This window comes from Anastrepha obliqua, chromosome 6, assembly GCF_027943255.1.
Source record: "Anastrepha obliqua isolate idAnaObli1 chromosome 6, idAnaObli1_1.0, whole genome shotgun sequence".
NCBI lineage: Eukaryota > Metazoa > Arthropoda > Insecta > Diptera > Tephritidae > Anastrepha > Anastrepha obliqua.
In genome coordinates, this window is record NC_072897.1 from 38868526 (window position 1) to 38891088 (window position 22563).

At 38.7% G+C, this 22563-nt stretch overlaps 2 protein-coding genes across 2 annotated transcripts; one reads left to right on the forward strand and one right to left on the reverse strand.

Moving 5' to 3' along the window:
* Positions 1-18654: 18654 nt before the first annotated feature.
* On the reverse strand, positions 18655-20931 carry LOC129250380 (uncharacterized protein K02A2.6-like). The gene is made up of 2 exons (XM_054890011.1): positions 19545-20931; positions 18655-19406 (listed from the first exon to the last, which is right to left on the reverse strand). Exons 1-2 carry the CDS (start codon positions 20929-20931, stop codon positions 18655-18657), a joined length of 2139 nt encoding a protein of 712 aa, XP_054745986.1.
* A 229-nt stretch (positions 20932-21160) lies between these two features.
* LOC129250381 (putative nuclease HARBI1) lies at positions 21161-22214 on the forward strand. The gene is made up of 4 exons (XM_054890012.1): positions 21161-21608; positions 21666-21998; positions 22057-22143; positions 22206-22214. Exons 1-4 carry the CDS (start codon positions 21381-21383, stop codon positions 22212-22214), a joined length of 657 nt encoding a protein of 218 aa, XP_054745987.1. The 5' UTR covers positions 21161-21380.
* Positions 22215-22563: the final 349 nt, after the last annotated feature.

Sequence of the window (22563 nt, forward strand, 5' to 3'; positions counted from 1 at the left end):
CTCAAAAAACAAATAGAAAAACAAAAAATATTGTTTATGTCAAAGCGCTTGAATAAAGAATAAAGAAATAAATAATATGAAAACCATATATTTTCTGTTCTAAACCATATCTATTCTATTTTAGTATGCCCAGCGAAGGGGGCCGGGTTTGCTAGTTCTTTATAAATAAGTTCTCTCAAACAAAAAAAAAACTGTTATTGCAAATTGCTGCATACTATACTTCCATACATACGTCTACATGAATTTAAATGAGCGGGAGAGTGAATATTAACATAAAATAAGGAATATAAAGAATTAGCAATTGCACTTACATATTGGTGTCGACATAGCAGTCCAACGATGCGTAGAAGGCCTCCTCGCTGTGTGGTTGTTGCTAGATTTTGTGTGCGTTAATTTATATTAGGGTGTTCCTTTATTATGATAAATTCACTTATTTAAAATTCTTTTTTTCTTTTTCTTTTAATCCGATTTCTGTTCCATTTAAGGGAAAAACATTATATTTACAAAATATTTATAAAGTTGTAAAGAAAAATAAAAAAAAGCAAAAAAAACTATGTTGAGGGAGGTTAATAATGTTAGCATATATACATATATGCACACGAAAAAAATTAAGCAACAAAAATTATTTAACTATCATGATTTGAAAGTTTTTTCACAAAATTCTTAAAAATTGAATAACTATTCACTAGTTTCGATTTTAATTTAATTCAAAAGCATTTCGTTTTTTTTTTTTTCTTTTTCTTTTTCTTTTTTTTTTTTCTTAACTGTGGCTTTTAACAGTTAACAACTGTTAATCATTGTATGTATATATATATATACATATATAATATATATATAAAGCGTTCGAAGAACCGCAAAAAGAAGCGCAAAAAGTTAGCTTAAACCCATAAACATATTTTCACAAAACACTGGTTTTTGAAAAAAAAAAACTTTTGGGAAACTTGGAAAACTTTGAAAACTTTTATACTGCTGTGGTACGTATGAGAGTACGCCTAGGTGTGGATGAATCCGTTGTGGCAGTGGATATTAACGGCCGACTGCCTTGAAGAAATTCTGTAAGGTGAAAGTATATACGCATATACTTGTATTAAAATTTACTTAAAATGTATTAACGAAAAATTTCGGTGGAAAAGAACCTTACCAAAAATGATGATGCCTTAAACGATAGCTCCAATTTATTCCTTTTTGTTTTACCGTATGCTAGGTTGTTTTGTATACGTGTGCACGCCTCGATGGATTTGTAGTGAATAAAACTACGTCGGCTGAGCTTAAACTTAACAGCCAAAAAGGGAAACTTTCACTACTTTCGTTAAGGTAATCATGATCGGCTGGGATATTTTCTCGCTGTGTTTAATTTGTATATAGAAGACATACATGTGTTTCGTTCGTGTGTATGAGCATAAGGATGATGGAAATTAGAAGAAATTAAGAAAATGTGCACATGTACCACGGTACACACCCCCCCACCTAAAGTGTTGGTGCGGTGTAGATTCAATATTTATTTGCACGTATATCTTTCCCGTGATAAACTCCTCTTTTTCCGCTGACTTCATCACTCAATTCATACATACAATTGCCTTTTACACCAATTACTTTGGCTTTAATGAATTTCGGAGAAAATTTGGCGCACAGTTTTTTCGACGCGTCACTCATAGTGAAATTTCTACGGTAAACGGTATCACCAATTTTAAAATTCCTGAACGTACTTCTCAAATTATAGCGTTTTGCTGAGTTATCAAAAGCCTTCTTAATATTTTCAATGACTGATTTGCGTATTAATTTAAGTCGGTCGGTTCTATCTACGACGTTCTCATCTAGTGCTTCCAATTTTCGTATCAGCACATATTCGCTTGCGTGTGCTAGCATTTGTTGACCAAAAAGAGCAAAATAAGGGGTGCATCCGATTGACTGGTGAATAGAACTCCTCAGGGATTCTGTTATTTCGGGTAAGTTTTTGTCCCAGTGAGTATGATCGTCTTTTAAATATGACCGTATACCTGCAATAATGGATCGATTGACTCGCTCGCTGGCATTTGCTTGTGGACTGTACAAGGCCGTGTAAATATGTCTAATACCACGTTCGGCAAGTAGATTGTTAAATTGGGAGGCTTTAAATTGTTTGCCGTTGTCACTTAGAATAATCTCCGCAGATCCAAAGATGCTAAAAACATGTTCTTTCAAAAAGTTGCAGATAATTGAAGTATTAAAATTCCTAATAGCCTTCAATAAGGAAAATTTTGTGAGATCATCAAGGACAATCAAAATTCCTGTATTTCCTTGCCTAGATCTGGGATATGGACCAAGTAAATCAATATATAACTTTTGAAACGGGCGTTGGACAGTATAGTGAACAGACATCGGTGGTCGTAAAGTAACATTCGGCGCTTTGCTTTGTTGACAAATGTCGCATTGACCAACAAATTCTTTTACGTCCACAGTCATATTAAGCCAATAAAGGTTCAACCGTAATCGCTCTAAAGTTTTTGCAATGCCTCCATGACATTTATTTGGCGGGCAATGGGCATGTTCTATTGCTTGTCGAACTAACGTTTTTGGTATCCACAACTTCCAATTGAATTCTTCACGTGCTGGGTTTCCATCTGGATGTTCGGTTCGTTTGTAAACATGACCATCAATGATTTGAAGATCGGGTAAGCGGCTTTCATTATTTCGAATATTATTTATTAAATTTTTATATTCATCAGCTAAAAAATCGGACGAATTCAGATCAAAAAGCGGATGGACTTCTAACTCATTAATTTCCTCAAAATTCTGACGGGACAGACTGTCTGGCACAATATTTAGTGAACCTTTTCGGTGTTCGATTTTAAACCTATATCCTTGTAGTTTAAGTGACCACCGAGCTAGTCTGCTCGATAAATCGGTTTGACGCATAAGCCATTGTAAACTGGCGTGATCGGTTACGATAGTGAAGTCTTGCCCCTCCACATAAGCTCTAAACTCTTTTAAACTAAGGATAGCAGCAAGGCACTCTAGTTCGGTGACGCTGTAGTTACTTTGAGCCTTACTTAATTTCTGAGAAAAGTAAGCAATTGGTACCTCGACATCTTCGTCATTGTTTTGTGACAATACTGCACCAACACCGAGCTTACTGGCGTCACATTGAATTGTAAAGGGTTTCTCGTAATTTGGGCTGGCTAGAACTGGAGCAGAACATAGCATTCCTCATTCCAAGAAAAATTTTTACCTTTCTTTAATAAATTGGTTAATGGGCTTGTTATCGCGGCAAAGTTGTCAATAAAACGGCGGTACCAACCTGCCATTCCTAAGAAACGTCGTAATAGTTTTACATTCGTCGGTACGGGGTAGTTTGTTACAGCTGAAATTTTATCAGGATCAGTTTTGAGTGTTCCATCTCCAACGATATATCCAAGATATTTTACCTCTTTTATACAAAATTTACTTTTTTCTATATTTATTGTTAAACCAGCTTTCCTTAAGTGATAAGCAACTTCGGATAAAACGGACATGTGTATGTTGAAATCTACTGACACAATTAAAAGATCATCTAAATATACAAAAACTTGGTTTTTTAATTGAGGAGGGATAACGCGATCCATTAGGCGACAGAGTGCTTGAGGGGCGTTACATAAACCAAAAGGCATGGCACAGTATCGGTAAAGCGGACGATTAGGAACGGTAAAACAGGTGAAGTCTCGAGAACTATCCGAGAGAGGTATCTGCCAAAAAGCACGACGCAGATCCAATGAACTTATGTATTTTGCTTTCGGTATCCTACTTAATATTCCATCAATGTGAGTTAGAGGATATGCGTCCTTGATAGTAACGCTATACACTTTTCGTGAATCAAGGCACAGACGGACTTTATTTGGCTTTTTCACTAAAACAATCGGACTAGACCATGGACTATTCGGAGATTCTTCAATTACACCTAATTTGAGCATCTCGTCGATTTCAGCGTGAACAAGTTTTTCTACTGCAGGGGATATTGGGAAGTATCGTTGTTTTATCGGACGGACACCAGGTTGAAGTTCAATTACATATTCCATTAAAGAAGTTTTTCCTAATCCTTCTTTCTCGAAGCTTGGAAATCTATTTTTAACAACGTCTAGCTGTCGTTGCTGTTCATTACTTAAACAAAGTGTATTTTCCTCACGTCTTGTTTCAAGACAAATTTCCGAGATAACATGTGGAGCAATTTTAAATTTACTCCAAAAGTCGACTCCAAGTATAACTTCTTGTGAAACGCTCGGTACAACAAAAAATTTTATTATATGGTTCTTGTTTTCAAATACAACATTTAAGTCTACCGTACCAAAAACTACTTGTTCCTTTCCATCTGCAGTACAGACAGACGTTGTGTGCTTGCATATATGTTTTCGTTTGCAAATGTCTTCCGCTAAAGATGAACCTAAACAAGAGACTTGAGCTCCGCTATCTAAAAGTCCTAAATACTCGGAATCCAGAATTTTAATTTTGGCATAAGGCCTTAAGTCGCAAGATTCGTGTTTAATGGAACAAACAAGATGATTCACGATTTTACGATTCTTTTTAATTGTTTTCCAAAACTTTCTTAAGCGTACTGAAGATCGGCTACTAGTTGGTGACGGTTTATTGTTGGTATCAAAAATTTGTATTCTAATCTTGTAGTAATTATTAAGTCGAACGTCATAGGGAATAATTGTATGCACATACGGATTACTTTTATCGAATTTGTGGGCACGTATGAGTGACGTTGCGTAGTCATCGTTTTGGGACTTGCCCCTTCGTATGAGCACTTTCTTCACATTTGATTCTTCTTGTCGTTGAGAGGGTTCTGTGTTGAAGCCTCGCTCATTTTCAAGCTTCCCGGACTGCACGATGGGCATTTTGGTCGATAAACTTCTGGCGTTCCACAACCATAGCAAAAGACAGTTCTGTCAGCCAGACAGTCAAAATATCTGTGTCCTTCGGTTTTCCAGTTCCAGCAAATTAATTTAGAATGACTAGGATACTTTGTAATCTCATCGATTTCGCATTCTAGTTGTTCTCGAACAGCGTCTTCGACTGTTAGTTCATTGGCAAAGCGACGTGAGTATTGTCGCTGATTCAAAACTGGTAATGAATTGGTAGATCGATTGATTTCATTTGCCAGGCTTTCACCTTTCAGACAAAGCCTGCGCAATTCTGCTATGGAATTTATTTGCACATCTAACAATTGTTGTCGCACCCGAGGTCTTAAATTATGTTGCAAAATTTCTACCAGTTCGATTTCGGGCAAAGGGGATTGTAATGGTTCAGCAATTTTAAGAACTGCATTTCTAAAATCATCAAAACTTTCGATAGCCCCTTGTTTTCTATTGCGGACTAGTTCTTTAATTTCAAAATCGCTTCTGTGTTGTTGAAAATTGGTACGCAATGCTTGGCAAAGTGAAGGCCAGGTGACACGTTCAACTGAGCGACGATATCTCCAATACCCATCCTTTGTTTCATTGATAAATAGACTTTGCACATGCTCACACAGTAAATTACAATTTCCCCCAACGTGTCGATCACTTGACACTCAATGCGGTATAAAAAGCTATCTACTGCTAACTTTGATGAGCCGTCAAATTTTATATCCCAGTTGGATATTAATTGGGCTATTCTATATTACCTGAGTTGGGAACATTAGACATGTCACTGAATCGTAAATTATCAATATTCCTGTGAAAATTTTGGTTAGAATTGTTTGCTAAATTCGGAATATCTCTAGGCCAAAGAGGAGTTGAGTTATCCTGATGTGTATTCGGTTGGTGAACGTTCACATTTGGACTGATGTTAGCTGCAGGTTGAGATGGTTGACCATTTAGATTTAATCGACCTAATATGTTTGCCACGGTATTTTCGAGGTTCTCTTCAATTAGCTGTGAAACACGATTTTCCAAATCGTTGAAAAGAGTTGCCTGTCGCGCTGATATCACGGCGGTTACAATATTCCGTACTCGGTTATCTTCCTCATTGGAGCTGATATTGCCATCTTTTGTATTGGGAACAGGTAAGCTTGCTGCACCATCAGAGCGATGTTCTTCATTACGTTCCGCAGAAGGCAATTCTAAGTCTCTAATAGGATTGTCTGATCGAAAAGCTCTAGCCCTAGTACGCGCACCAGTATTTTGTGAAAAATCTCTGCTATTATATTTGGCATGGCACTGTGGACAAGACGTGTTTCTTTTAAGCCAGGTTAAAAGACATGATCGGTGGAAACGATGGGAACAAACTGTCATTAAAATATCATCGCGTTCTGAAAAGCTGACTTTGCATATTGTGCACACATTAGCCTGTGGTGGCAAATGCTCATTACTATGACGCAAGAACATTTTGAGAAAAAAAAAATGTAATATATTGACGACAAAAAAAAAATAGTACTAATTCCAAAATTTCCAAAAAAAAAAATTCGATTCAATTTAATTACGCAGTCTCGTATAGAAACTAAACAAATAAAAATTTAAAAAGAATATACGGGATAAGTGGTACACACTCAATCAAATTTGGTGATACCCTGTATTGAAAAAAAAAGAAATTTACTAAACTATAAATCCAAAAATATTATGATAAATCCAAAGACGATTATTTAAAAAAAAAAACAAAAATCAAAAGTATTCTTGAAAAGCTATAAATAAGTAGGTTGCAAAAAAAAAATCCTGTATCAACTTGCTTTAATCAAAAGCAAAAAAAAAAAAAATCAAGTATTTATATATGAAAAATAATTGAAATGGTCTAATTCATCGGTCGTGTGATGATCTGGTTGGCTTAAGAGATCCTAGGCTAGAGTAAAGTAGGTAGTCAGTATGTTGGCAAAAAAAAAGACAAATCGGTTATAATCTTATCAATCGAAAATTATAAGGTTCCGATTTTTTGTTTGTTTTTAATTTAGAATAACTAATTATCAAAAGAGAGAATATAAAATTGTTATGAGAAAAAAAATGTAATCAAGACTTTTGTAATTAATATATGTAAATTGACAAAGCTACTGGTAAGCAAGCTGGCATGTAGCCATTAAATTCCAAGTAGTCTATAACTAAAAAAAAACAAAAGCCTGAAAATGGTTAATTAAATTATTTACGTCGTTGTTGTTATACAATATCCTCAGCGGTCAATTTCTTAGACATAAAGCCTGTCGAAAATTGCAATTCCAGCGTTGAAATTTCTGCAGAACAAAACTATAAAACCAAAATATTAAATTTGTAACTTGTCATAGTCTAAGCATTTAGCTATACACTATGAATTCAAAAGTTTACATATTATTTTTATTAATTTCAAAAGCAAATCAGAAAGACAAAAAAAAATTATTCCAAGTACGAATAGTGTTTTGGAGACCACAAATAGTGTTGAGCAGTTGGCAGCTACAAATAGCCGCAGTCTTGTGGGCCCCACGTTGGGCGCCATTTTATCTGTTATGTGACCATAGGTGATTTCTAGTAGGCTTGCTTGTGGTGATGGTCTGTCACTGCGCCGTGTGCACTCGCTTGTGTCCCGGAGCTTCAGTATGTTGGTTCGGAAACGCAGCAGCAGAGCCAAGCTACCATCATAACTATCGCCACACTAGATAAACTAAATAAATTGCACACGGAGAAAATTAGAAACTGCCAACATACGTAACTTCCACATACAGTCCTAAAAGGCCTAGGAATCCTTAAGCCTGGCAGCGCATGTGTATGTCGTGTGGCTGCTCTATACCCACCCTACCTTGGCTTTGTAGATGTAAATAAAGCCCCATTAGATCATCTACACTTCCTCCGAAATCAGACCAAAATTATGAAAAAATCTAGTAAATCATTTTCATTACAATATTTATTAACAAATTATCAAAAATATCAAAAATAAGTATATTATATTTTAAACAATGGCGTACTAACATTATTTTGTGGGTGTACATTAACTTACTAAAACTGCCCTACCTCAACATTTTCTTTAATATATGTATGTGGTCATTAACCCGAAAAAAAAATATATTAAATAATATTCAAAGTATGTATATAAGGAAACAAAAGGAACGAAATGGAATAACCGAAAATATCAAAGTAAGTATACGTACGTATGGATGTACATTATTCTTTATAAATAAGTTCTCTCAAACAAAAAAAAACTGTTATTGCAAATTGCTGCATACTATACTTCCATACATACGTCTACATGAATTTAAATGAGCGGGAGAGTGAATATTAACATAAAATAAGGAATATAAAGAATTAGCAGTTGCACTTACATATTGGTGTCGACATAGCAGTCCAACGATGCGTAGAAGGCCTCCTCTCTGTGTGGTTGTTGCTAGATTTTGTGTGCTTTAATTTATATTAGGAGGATGGTTCCATGTGTAGAAGTCCACGCAAGTGGGGAAAGTTACTGATCGCCATTCACTTGGGAGTGGCCAGGACGATTCTTCTACATATGGTTCAAGTAGCTCACAACGTCCGGGATTAGCCCACGTATCCTCTGGTTAGCTTCCGAACACCCGTCCGGGAGTGAGCTAAAGTGAGAAGGCGAAGCATCCCAGCATAGCTGGTTGTGCGCTAGATTTGGCATCCACCACTTAAAAATCCCCCCCAATGAAAAGAGGCATAAAGCCTCGGATCAGAACTTCCTATACTGATGACGACCCCCGCAAACGCACTAAGGCTATCGATTTGAGGCTATTCACCTGGAATGCCCGGTCCCTTAATGGGGAAGGTGCCTCTGCCCGGCTGGTTGATGTCCTCGTGAGAGTAAAGGCTGACATCACTGCCATCCAAGAGATGCGATGGACGGGGCAAGGTAAGAAAAACATAGGACCTTGCGACGTCTACTACAGCTGCCATGTAAAGGAGCGCAAATTCGGTGTCGGATTTGTTGTGGGAGAGAGACTTCGTCGCCAAGTACTGTCGTTCACTCCGGTGGACGAGCGTCTCGCAACAATCCGCATCAAAGCGCGATTTTTTAACATCTCGCTAATTTGCGCCCACGCCCCGACGGAAGAGAAGGACGATGCGACCAAGGATTCTTTCTATGAGCGCTTGGAACGTTCCTATGAGCGCTGCCCCCGCCACGACATAAAAATCGTGCTTGGCGACTTCAACGCCAGGGTGGGCAAGGAGGGAATTTTTGGTCCCACAGTCGGAAAATTCAGCCTGCACAACGAAAGATCCGGTAACGGACAGAGGCTGATCGACTTCGCCGGGGCCCGAAACATGGTAGTCTGTAGCACCAGATTCCAGCATAAGAAGATTCACCAAGCTACGTGCATCTACCTACGCAAAGAATGTTCGTCATGGAAAAGCTGAAATCACAACCGACAGCCAGAAGAATCGCCACTCGACTCTCACTCCTGCTCTCAGAGAGTACTGCCCAACAAAACGGCATGCACGAACAATGGAGCAACATTTCTCGTTCTTTACGTACCGCCGCCGAAAAAGAAATTCGATCCCGGCGAGCACGAAAAAACAATTGGTACGACGAGGAATGTCATGCTGCCGCAGAAAGAAAGGATGCCGCCTATAGAGCCACGCTGCGATCGGGCGCAACGCGAGCCATGTGGGATCGCTACAGAGAGCTAAAAAAGGAAGAGAGACGTATTATCCGACAGAAGAAACGAGAGGCCGAAATACGTGAGTGCGAGGAGCTTGAGATGCTGGCCAATAGGAACAACGCCCGAAAATTTTACCAGAAAGTTCGGCGGCTTACAGAAGGTTTTAAGACCGGGGCGTTGTCCTGTAAGAACAAAGACGGCGATCTGGTGACTGACGTACAGAGCAATCTTAAATTATGGAGGGAACACTTCTCGAACCTGTTAAACGGTGACAGCTGCGCATGTCATAGAGAATGTGAAGATCCCGATACCCCAATCGTTGACGACGGAATTGTCGTTCCGTTACCCGACCATGACGAGGTGAGAATAGCAATATCACGGCTAAAGAACAACAAAGCCGCGGGCGCCGACGGACTGCAAACATGGCGGCGAGGAGCAGGTAAGGTGCATGCATCAGCTCCTATGCAGAATATGGTCGGATGAAAGCATGCCTGCCGATTGGAATTTAAGTGTGCTCTGCCCAATCCATAAGAAGGGCGATCCTGCAATTTGTGCCAATTACCGCGGGATTAGTCTTCTAAATATCGCCTATAATGTTCTAGCGAGCGTATTGTGTGAAAGGCTGAAGCCCACCGTCAACCAATTGATTGGACCTTATCAGTGTGGCTTCAGACCTGGAAAGTCTACCATCGACCAAATATTCACAATACGCCAAATCTTGGAAAAGACCCATGAAAGGAGAATCGACACACACCATCTTTTCGTCGACTTCAAAGCTGCATTCGACAGTACGGAAAGGAGTTACCTGTATGCCGCTATGTCTGAATTTGGTATCCCCGCAAAACTAATACGGCTATGTAAGATGACGTTGCTCAACACCAGCAGCGCCGTCAGAATTGGGAAGGACCTCTCCGAGCCGTTTGATACGAAACGAGGTTTCAGACAGGGTGACTCGCTGTCGTGTGACTTCTTTAACCTGATGTTGGAGAGCATCGTACGAGCCGCAGAACTTAATCGCTCAGGCACAATTTTTTATAAGAGCGTACAATTGCTGGCGTATGACGATGATATTGACATCATCGGCCTTAACAACCGCGCTGTTAGTTCTGCCTTCTCCAAACTGGATAAAGAGGCAAAACGAATGGGTTTGGTGGTGAACGAGGACAAAACGAAGTACCTCCTGTCTTCAAACAAACAGTCGGCGCACTCGCGTATCGGCACCCACGTCACTGTTGACAGTTATAATTTTGAGGTTGTAAAAGACTTCGTGTATTTAGGAACCAGCATTAACACCGATAACAATGTCAGCCTTAAAATCCAACGTAGAATCTCTCTTGCCAACAAGTGCTACTTTGGACTAAGTAGGCAATTGAGCAGTAAAGTCCTCTCTCGACGAACAAAACTAACACTCTACAAGACTCTCATCATGCCCGTCCTAACGTATGGCGCAGAAGCTTGGACGATGACAACATCCGATGAAGCGACGCTTGGAGTGTTCGAGAGAAAGATTCTGCGTAAGATTTTTGGACCTTTGCACGTTGGCAACGGTGAATATCGCAGACGATGGAACGATGAGCTGTATGAGCTTTACGACGACATAGGCATAGCGCAGCGAATAAAGATCCAGCGGCTTCGTTGGCTGGGTCATGTCGTCCGAATGGATACAAACGCTCCGGCTTTGAAAGTATTCGATGCGGTACCAGCTGGTGGTAGCAGAGGAAGAGGAAGGCCTCCTCTGCGTTGGAAAGATCAGGTGGAGAAGGACTTGGCTTCACTTGGTGTGTCCAATTGGCGCCGGTTAGCACGAGAAAGAAATGACTGGCGCGCTTTGTTAATCTCGGCCAAAATCGCGTAAGCGGTTATCGCGCCAATTAAGAAGAAGAAGAATTTATATTACGGTGTTCCTTTATTATGATAAATTCACTTATTTAAAATTCTTTTTTTCTTTTTCTTTTAATCCGATTTCTGTTCAATTTAAGGGAAAAACATTATATTTACAAAATATTTATAAAGTTGTAAAGAAAAATAAAAAAAAGCAAAAAAAACTATGTTGAGGGAGGTTAATAATGTTAGCATATATACATATATGCACACGAAAAAAATTAAGCAACAAAAATTATTTAACTATCATGATTTGAAAGTTTTTTCACAAAATTCTTAAAAATTGAATAACTATTCACTAGTTTCGATTTTAATTTAATTCAAAAGCATCTCGTTTTTTTTTTCTTTTTCTTTTTTTTTTCTTAACTGTGGCTTTTAACAGTTAACAACTGTTAATCATTGTATGTATATATATATATACATATATAATATATATATAAAGCGTACGAAGAACCGCAAGAAGAACCGCTCGGAAAACCGCTCGAACAACCGCTCGAAGAACCGCAAAAAGAACCGCAAAAAGAAGCGCAAAAAGTTAGCTTAAACCCATAAACATATTTTCACAAAACACTGGTTTTTGAAAAAAAAAACTTTTGGGAAACTTGGAAAACTTTGAAAACTTTTATACTGCTGTGGTACGTATGAGAGTACGCCTAGGTGTGGATGAATCCGTTGTGGCAGTGGATATTAACGGCCGACTGCCTTGAAGAAATTCTGTAAGGTGAAAGTATATACGCATATACTTGTATTAAAATTTACTTAAAATGTATTAACGAAAAATTTCGGTGGAAAAGAACCTTACCAAAAATGATGATGCCTTAAACGATAGCTCCAATTTATTCCTTTTTGTTTTACCGTATGCTAGGTTGTTTTGTATACGTGTGCACGCCTCGATGGATTTGTCTATACTAATATTATAAAGAGGAAAACTTTGTTTGTTTGTTTGTTTGTTTGTTTGTTTGTTTGTTTGTAACGAATAGGCTCAAAAACTACTGGACCGATTTTAAAAATTCTTTCACCATTCGAAAACTACATTATCCAGGAGTAACATGGATTACATTTTATTTTGGAAAAAAATAGGGTTCCGTAAGATATTTGGATTTTTCGGACACAAACTGAAAAAAATCTTATATATATATTAAAATAAAGTCAACTTTTTGTGTGTGTTCGCTAACCGGCCGTGTCTGCACCGAATTAAACCAAACTTACACACATAGTAAAGAAGGTATTGAAGATGGTTTCCGTATAGTTTGGATACCTATTGGTGAATGCTTTAGTTCAGAGTATTTTTCATGCCGCTCCGTGACTAGGGTCTCGAGATAGAGACCAAAACGTGGACCCTAGAATGTGTATGTACAATATGGGTATCAAATGGAAGCTGTTGGTGAATGCTTTAGTACAGAGTATTTTTCATGCCGCTCCGTGACTGGGGTCTCGAGATATAGGTCAAAACGTGGACCCGGGTAACCTTTGGATGTGTATGTACAATATGGGTATCAAATGGAAGCTGTTGGTGAATGCTTTAGGTTAGAGTATTTCCATCCGCTCCGTGACTAGGGTCTCGAGATAGAGACCAAAACGTGGACCCTAGAATGTGTTTGTACAATACGGATATCAAATGAAAGCTGTTGATAAGTGCTTTAATACGGGGTAATTTTCATACCTATTGATGACTGGGAACTGGAAATATATGCCAAAACGTGGACCCGCCGTGTCTTTGCACCGAATTAAACCAAACTTACACACATTGTTAAGGAGGTATTGAAGATGGTTTCCGTATAGTTTGGATACCTATTGGTAGAAAGGGTCTCGAGATATAGGTCAAAACGTGGACCCGGGTAACCTTTGGATGTGTATGTACAATATGGGTATCAAATGGAAGCTGTTGGTGAATGCTTTAGTTCAGAGTATTTCCATCCGCTCCGTGACTAGGGTCTCGAGATAGAGACCAAATCGTGGACCCTAGAATGTATTTGTACAATATGGGTATCAAATGAATGCTGTTGATAAGTGCTTTAATACGGGGTAATTTTCATACCTATTGATGACTAGGGTCTCGAGATATAGGTCAAAACGTGGACCCGGGTAACCTTCGGACGTGTATGTACAATATAGGTATCAAATGAAAGCTGTTGATAAGTGCTTTAATACGGGGTAATTTTCATACCTATTGATGACTAGGGTCTCGAGATATAGGTCAAAACGTGGACCCGGGTAACCTTAAAACGTGTATGTACAATATGGGTATCAAATGGAAGCTGTTGGTAAATGCTTTAGTTCAGAGTATTTTTCATGCCGCTCCGTGACTAGGATCTCGAGATAGAGACCAAAACGTGGAGCCTAGAATGTGTTTGTACAATATGGATATCAAATTGAAGCTGTTGGTGAATGCCTTAGTACAGAGTATTTTTCATGCCGCTACGTGACTGGGGTCTCGAGATATAGGTCAAAACGTGGACCCGGGTAACCTTTGGTTGTGTATGTACAATATAGGTATCAAAGGAAAGCTGTTGATAAGTGCTTTAATACGGGGTAATTTTCATACCTATTGATGACTGGGATCTGGAAATATATGCCAAAACGTGGACCCGCCGTGTCTTTGAACCGAATTAAACCAAACTTACACACATTGTTAAGGAGGTATTGAAGATGGTTTCCGTATAGTTGGGATACCTATTGGTAGAAAGGGTCTCGAGATATAGGTCAAAACGTGGACCCGGGTAACCTTTGGATGTGTATGTACAATATGGGTATCAAATGGAAACTGTTGGTGAATGCTTTAGTTCAGAGTATTTCCATCCGCTCCGTGACTAGGGTCTCGAGATAGAGACCAAATCGTGGACCCTAGAATGTATTTGTACAATATGGGTATCAAATGAATGCTGTTGATAAGTGCTTTAATACGGGGTAATTTTCATACCTATTGATGACTAGGGTCTCGAGATATAGGTCAAAACGTGGACCCGGGTAACCTTCGGACGTGTATGTACAATATAGGTATCAAATGAAAGCTGTTGATAAGTGCTTTCATACGGGGTAATTTTCATACCTATTGATGACTAGGGTCTCGAGATATAGGTCAAAACGTGGACCCGGGTAACCTTCGGATGTGTATGTACAATATGGGTATCAAATGGAAGCTGTTGGTGAATGCTTTAGTTCAGAGTATTTTTCATGCCGCTCCGTGACTAGGGTCTCGAGATAGAGACCAAAACGTGGACCCTAGAATGTGTATGTACAATATGGGTATCAAATGGAAGCTGTTGGTGAATGCTTTAGTACAGAGTATTTTTCATGCCGCTCCGTGGCTGGGATCTCGAGATATAGGTCAAAACGTGGACCCGGGTAACCTTTGGATGTGTATGTACAATATGGGTATCAAATGGAAGTTGTTGGTGAATGCTTTAGTTCAGAGTATTTCCATCCGCTCCGTGACTAGGGTCTCGAGATAGAGACCAAAACGTGGACCCGGGTAACCTTCGGACGTGTATGTACAATATAGGTATCAAATGAAAGCTGTTGATAAGTGCTTTAATACGGGGTAATTTTCATACCTATTGCTGACTAGGGTCTCGAAATATATGCCAAAACGTGGACCCGCCGTGTCTTTGCACCGAATTAAACCAAACTTACACACATTGTTAAGGAGGTATTGAAGATGGTTTATGTATAGTTTGGATACCTATTGGTAGAAAGGGTCTCGAGATATAGGTCAAAACGTGGACCCGGGTAACCTTTGGATGTGTATGTACAATATGGGTATCAAATGCAAGCTGTTGGTGAATGCTTTAGTTCAGAGTATTTTTCATGCCGTTCCGTGACTAGGGTCTCGAGATAGAGACCAAATCGTGGACCCTAGAATGTATTTGTACAATATGGGTATCAAATGAATGCTGTTGATAAGTGCTTTAATACGGGGTAATTTTCATACCTATTGATGACTAGGGTCTCGAGATATAGGTCAAAACGTGGACCCGGGTAACCTTCGGACGTGTATGTACAATATAGGTATCAAATGAAAGCTGTTGATAAGTGCTTTAATACGGGGTAATTTTCATACTTATTGATGACTAGGGTCTCGAGATATAGGTCAAAACGTGGACCCGGGTAACCTTCGGACGTGTATGTACAATATGGGTATCAAATGGAAGCTGTTGGTAAATGCTTTAGTTCAGAGTATTTTTCATGCCGCTCCGTGACTAGGATCTCGAGATAGAGACCAAAACGTGGAGCCTAGAATGTGTTTGTACAATATGGATATCAAATTGAAGCTGTTGGTGAATGCCTTAGTACAGAGTATTTTTCATGCCGCTACGTGACTGGGGTCTCGAGATATAGGTCAAAACGTGGACCCGGGTAACCTTTGGTTGTGTATGTACAATATAGGTATCAAATGAAAGCTGTTGATAAGTGCTTTAATACGGGGTAATTTTCATACCTATTGATGACTAGGGTCTCGAAATATATGCCAAAACGTGGACCCGCCGTGTCTTTGCACCGAATTAAACCAAACTTATGCACATTGTTAAGTAAGTATTGAAAATGGGTTTCGTAAAGTTTGGTTGTAATTCGGAGCAGTGGCAACGGGTACAGCTTTCTTTTGAGCCAGCCATAATGTCGCTTACTTTTTTAACGCTTGGGGCGGAACTGAACTGTCAAATTGACAGTGTTAGTTACAATGTGTCAATATTTCTTTCTGATTTGGATGCCATATGGAAAAAACGTAAGTGCAACATGTAAAAATTGTTTGTGAATTTTTTTGGAGTGGATTTTGGAACAGTGAATAATTTCTTACGAAATTTGAGAATTTAATGTGAAATCGGAATGAAATTATGTGTTCGTGGAAAAAACAATTTTTTTCGTTTTTTTTTGTTTTAAATATAAATGGATAATGGTTAAAAAAGCACCAATGCTTAATAAAACATATAAATTGAAGCGAAAAATTCATGGATGATCAGGAAAAAAGACGATTGTTTATTCATATGCGTTGATTTGAAATTTAAAAACAATCTTCTTTTTTCTTGATTTTCAATTTATATTTTATATTTACTCAAAAACAAATAGAAAAACAAAAAATATTGTTTATGTCAAAGCGCTTGAATAAAGAATAAAGAAATAAATAATATGAAAACCATATATTTTCTGTTCTAAACCATATCTATTCTATTTTAGTATGCCCAGCGAAGGGGGCCGGGTTTGCTAGTTCTTTATAAATAAGTTCTCTCAAACAAAAAAAAAAACTGTTATTGCAAATTGCTGCATACTATACTTCCATACATACGTCTACATGAATTTAAATGAGCGGGAGAGTGAATATTAACATAAAATAAGGAATATAAAGAATTAGCAATTGCACTTACATATTGGTGTCGACATAGCAGTCCAACGATGCGTAGAAGGCCTCCTCGCTGTGTGGTTGTTGCTAGATTTTGTGTGCTTTAATTTATATTAGGGTGTTCCTTTATTATGATAAATTCACTTATTTAAAATTCTTTTTTTCTTTTTCTTTTAATCCGATTTCTGTTCCATTTAAGGGAAAAACATTATATTTACAAAATATTTATAAAGTTGTAAAGAAAAATAAAAAAAAGCAAAAAAAACTATGTTGAGGGAGGTTAATAATGTTAGCATATATACATATATGCACACGAAAAAAATTAAGCAACAAAAATTATTTAACTATCATGATTTGAAAGTTTTTTCACAAAATTCTTAAAAATTGAATAACTATTCACTAGTTTCGATTTTAATTTAATTCAAAAGCATTTCGTTTTTTTTTTTCTTTTTCTTTTTCTTTTTTTTTTTCTTAACTGTGGCTTTTAACAGTTAACAACTGTTAATCATTGTATGTATATATATATATACATATATAATATATATATAAAGCGTTCGAAGAACCGCAAAAAGAAGCGCAAAAAGTTAGCTTAAACCCATAAACATATTTTCACAAAACACTGGTTTTTGAAAAAAAAAAACTTTTGGGAAACTTGGAAAACTTTGAAAACTTTTATACTGCTGTGGTACGTATGAGAGTACGCCTAGGTGTGGATGAATCCGTTGTGGCAGTGGATATTAACGGCCGACTGCCTTGAAGAAATTCTGTAAGGTGAAAGTATATACGCATATACTTGTATTAAAATTTACTTAAAATGTATTAACGAAAAATTTCGGTGGAAAAGAACCTTACCAAAAATGATGATGCCTTAAACGATAGCTCCAATTTATTCCTTTTTGTTTTACCGTATGCTAGGTTGTTTTGTATACGTGTGCACGCCTCGATGGATTTGTAGTGAATAAAACTACGTCGGCTGAGCTTAAACTTAACAGCCAAAAAGGGAAACTTTCACTACTTTCGTTAAGGTAATCATGATCGGCTGGGATATTTTCTCGCTGTGTTTAATTTGTATATAGAAGACATACATGTGTTTCGTTCGTGTGTATGAGCATAAGGATGATGGAAATTAGAAGAAATTAAGAAAATGTGCACATGTACCACGGTACACACCCCCCCACCTAAAGTGTTGGTGCGGTGTAGATTCAATATTTATTTGCACGTATATCTTTCCCGTGATAAACTCCTCTTTTTCCGCTGACTTCATCACTCAATTCATACATACAATTGCCTTTTACACCAATTACTTTGGCTTTAATGAATTTCGGAGAAAATTTGGCGCACAGTTTTTTCGACGCGTCACTCATAGTGAAATTTCTACGGTAAACGGTATCACCAATTTTAAAATTCCTGAACGTACTTCTCAAATTATAGCGTTTTGCTGAGTTATCAAAAGCCTTCTTAATATTTTCAATGACTGATTTGCGTATTAATTTAAGTCGGTCGGTTCTATCTACGACGTTCTCATCTAGTGCTTCCAATTTTCGTATCAGCACATATTCGCTTGCGTGTGCTAGCATTTGTTGACCAAAAAGAGCAAAATAAGGGGTGCATCCTGAAATAAATGAAACCGAATTGAAATAAGTGAGACCGAATTGAAAATAAGTGAGACCGACGCGCTTCCATCTAAAACTGCACTGCTTTATTTAATCCTTTCATTTCTATACAGAGTTGCATAATTTGCCAGTGTTACCTAAGTAATAAGGTGTAAGCAGTGTTGCATAACAACTTACATATAAGTTATATACATATAACTATAATTTATAACACTACTTCACCCTGAAAGAAAATGAGTACATAAAAGATAACTTAATATAACTGTATACAATACAAAAATTCATTGGTATACAAAATAATACAAAGCAACATTTTACGATTATTTACGAAAATCTTTCGCTTCATAGCGATTAATATTCTGTCGAGTACGTGCACTTCTGCGAAGTTGGAGATCACCTTGTGATGAGCTATCTTCCATAGGCTGCCCGTTCGGTTCTTCAGGTGTCGATGTAGAGTCGTCTGCTTTCGGAACCCAAGTTACCAAATCTGATTCTTCTTGAGAACTTACGTTGGTGCTAACGCTGGATTTAAGTTGGTTTACATGTCGTTTCAAGTACCCGTAGGAAGTCTTCACGACGTAGAGCATTTTTCCGAGTTGCCTTGTAATTATGCCTTGTAACCACTTTTCCCCTTTAGCGTAGTTTCGAGCGAAGATCGGTTCGTTTATGCAGAACTTGCTTTTGCGTGCTCCATCTTTTGTTTTTACCGTCGATGTTTCGAAAATCTGGCTTAACAAAGTTCGTACCGGTCTGCCATGTAGAATTTCGGCAGGCGATTTTCCCTCAGCGTTAGGCATGGAACGATATGTCGATAGGTACTTTGTTACAGCTGCTCTTAGCTGTAGTCCGTCGTCAACGTTTTTCTTCACGGCGGATTTGAACGTCCTAACAAATCTTTCAGCAAGACCGTTAGATGCCGGATGGAACGGTGCGCTAGTTAAGTGCTTAATACCCAGATGAGCGCAGAAAGTCTTAAACTCCTCTGATGTGAGCTGTGGACCGTTGTCACTTACGAGAGTGTTTGGAATTCCTTCGATAGCGAAAATTGCAGCTAGCGCAGAAATTGTATCAGCTGTAGTTGTAGTCGTCAGTTGAGCAATGAATGGAAATTGCGAGAATGCATCCACACAAATGAGTCACATAGAACCGAAAAACGGGCCTGCAAAGTCGACGTGGACCCTTTCCCATGGATGGTGTGGTTCAGGCCAACCTTCGTATTCTCGTGCTGGAGCAGGGTTTACAGCTTTGCATATGTCGCACTTTGCAGCGAGCTTGGCAATATCGTTGTCGATGTCCACCCACCATACGTGTTGTCTGGCTAATTGTTTCATCCTGGATGTACCCCAGTGACCATCATGAAGTAATTGAAGAACTTGTTGTTTCGAAGATGCTGGAATAACTACACGGGTATGTTCCGCTTGAAAACATAGAAGATTGTTAATTATTGTCAAAGAATTTTTCCTATTGAAAAATGAACGAAGATCAGAGTCTTGAGGAGGTAGCTTTTCTGGCCACCCATTTTTGACAAAGGCTGTAGCTCGGCGTAGAATGGCATCTTTCCCGGCGTGCTTTAAAATAACGTCTGGATCTATCGGCGTATTAATTGTTTTAACGTTTAAACAGGCTTCTTGTTTGTCGAATTCTCCATCAGGCCCTAGCGGTAGTCGTGATAGCGCGTCTGCATTTCCATTTTCAGTAGTTTTGCGATATTTGACATCGTACTTATATGACATGAGCGTTATGGCCCAGCGTTGCAACCGATGTGACGTCATTGTTGGTAATTGGCTGCTTGGGTTAAATATGCTAACCAGCGGTTTGTGGTCAGTTATTAACGTGAATGGTCTACCATAAAGATATTGGTGAAACCGTTTAACCCCAAAAATGATAGATAAGCCTTCTTTTTCTATTTGGCTGTATCGAACTTGATGTTTGTCAAGCGTCTTTGATGCAAAAGCGATTGGCCGCTCACTGCCATCAGGATAGGTGTGCGAAAGCACTGCACCAATGCCATAAGATGAAGCATCAGTGGCAAGCACTAGAGGTAATTGCTCGTCGTAGTGCGCAAGTTGCGTGGCGTTAAGAATATGCTCCTTAAGTGATGTGAACGCTTGTTGTTGTTTTGGACCCCACGTAAATGGGACGTTTTTTCGGCGTAGCATATTGATAGGGGCAGATATCTGGGAGAAGTTTGGTATAAAATTATGGTAATAGTTAACCTTACCCATGAATGCTTCGACCTGCTTGATGTTTTTTAGTGGCTTAAGATCTCTTACCGCTACCAGGCCGGATTCGTCTGGCAAAATTCCACCTGCGCTGATTTGTCGACCCAGATACTCGATCTTTTCCTGGAGAAAAAAACACTTTTGCTGTTTGAATTTAATACCGTTGCTTTGAAGAACTTGGAGAATGTTTTCGACGCGTTGCATGTGCTCATCGAATGTTGGCGCTGTGATGATGATGTCATCAAGATAATTGCCACACCCTTCGATGCCTTGTATAAGTTGCTCGAGATACCTTTGAAAAATTGCTGGCGCGCTGGCTATTCCATACGGAAGACGTTGATACTGATATAGCCCCAACGGCGTGTTGACTACCATGATTGCTTTTGAATCATCGTCTAGCTCCATCTGCAGATACGCGTCCTTAAGATCAATCTTAGAAAAGTTTTGACCGCAGCGAATTGCGTGAAATAGACTTTCACGTGTAGGCGATGGATATTGCTCTATATCTATTTGCGCGTTGACAGCTTGTTTAAAATCACCGCATATACGTACTGACCCATCAGTGGTGCGATTCACTAACACATTTTATCGATATTCGCTTTGTTATCTTTCCTTAACCACAATTTTTACGATTTTGCTATTCAGTAACCCATTTCATTACGAAAATCGACAAGACAAAATCAGCTGTTTGGTTAACCTGTCGATTATCGCGAACTAAACGACAATAATTTTGGTGTTGTTAAATCAAACGATAAAGAAGAATTAGTGATTTTAATCAAAACTGTGAAATTAGATGAAAAAAAACTTATTTAAAAAGCGTGAGTATGGCGTTTGAGTATTTGGCTTACGATTTATCGCGTGGAGAGGAGGAAGTGAGCCCTCAAATAGTTGATCGAAGTTTGCTCCGGCATGTGGACAATCCTTTCGATTTGGATGCAGGGGAGTTCCAGAAGTTATTCCGTTTAACTCCAGACTTGACTGAGGACGTAGTTTCGCAGCTTGACAGCCATCTGAGAGGTTCCAGAGTAACAGCGATTTCGACTGAAAAACAGGTAAATTTGGTAACATTCAAGCTAATTCAGTTCTAAATTCTGCCTTTATACAACTAGGTTCTAGCTGCACTGCGATTTTTTGCAACCGGGTGTTATCAACGACCCGTAGGTGAGCAATGGGGAATATCTATGAGCCAGTCGTCCGTTAGCCGTAGCATTCATCGGGTAACAGCTGCAATCAACAGCTCCATGTTTTGCGCAAAGGTGAGATTTCCCATGACCCAAGTGGAGCGGCAAGCGGCAAAAGAAATTTTTGCTTCAGCAACCTCCCCGTTTGTGGGAGGTACCATTGGAGCTATAGATTGCACGCACGTGTCAATTTTGGCCCCGAAACGTCATGAAGAAGCGTATGTCAACCACCACGGCTACCATTCGCTTAATGTCCAAATGGTAACAACATAATTTGTAAAGTATTCAAGAATCAAGATTCCCTTTTAATGTTTTACAGATATGTGATCCTACACTTAAAATTTTGAACGTAAATGCCAAATTTCCGGGAGCACGGCACGATTCATACATTTGGAGTTCCTCTGCGGTGCGAATGGTTATGCAACGGAATTTTGAAATTGGAAACCATAACTTGTTTTTGATTGGTAGGCTTTTTAATCTATTAATAAATATATTTAAATAAAAATAAGGGAATTAAAAATCAAAAATTCTCTGCAGGTGATTCCGGGTACCCTTTGGAGCCTGGGCTGATGACTCCTCTAACAAACCAACCGGAAGGTACTCCGAAATTCTTGTACAATGAGGCATTGTGCAAAGCTCGTAACCCAGTTGAGAGACTTTTTGGTGTTCTTAAGGCAACGTGGCGGTGCTTGTCTCAACAAAGGACACTCTTGTACGATCCAGGATTTACTGGACAAGTAGTTAACGCGTGCTCAGTTTTACATAATATTCGTTTAAGAGAAGGAATATACCAGACCGAAAATGAGTTCACAGAGCCCAGAACAAA

Excerpts from the sequence above, each read along its gene's own strand:
- LOC129250380 (XM_054890011.1), bottom strand. The coding sequence starts at position 20,931 with ATGGTAGTCAACACGCCGTTGGGGCTATATCAGTATCAACGTCTTCCG. Across the intron at positions 19,407-19,544 it reads TCCAGCACGAGAATACGAAG|CTGATACAATTTCTGCGCTA; the intron begins GTTGGCCTGAAC and ends CTACAACTACAG.
- LOC129250381 (XM_054890012.1), top strand. The coding sequence starts at position 21,381 with ATGGCGTTTGAGTATTTGGCTTACGATTTATCGCGTGGAGAGGAGGAA. Across the intron at positions 21,609-21,665 it reads CGATTTCGACTGAAAAACAG|GTTCTAGCTGCACTGCGATT; the intron begins GTAAATTTGGTA and ends TTATACAACTAG. Across the intron at positions 21,999-22,056 it reads ATTCGCTTAATGTCCAAATG|ATATGTGATCCTACACTTAA; the intron begins GTAACAACATAA and ends AATGTTTTACAG.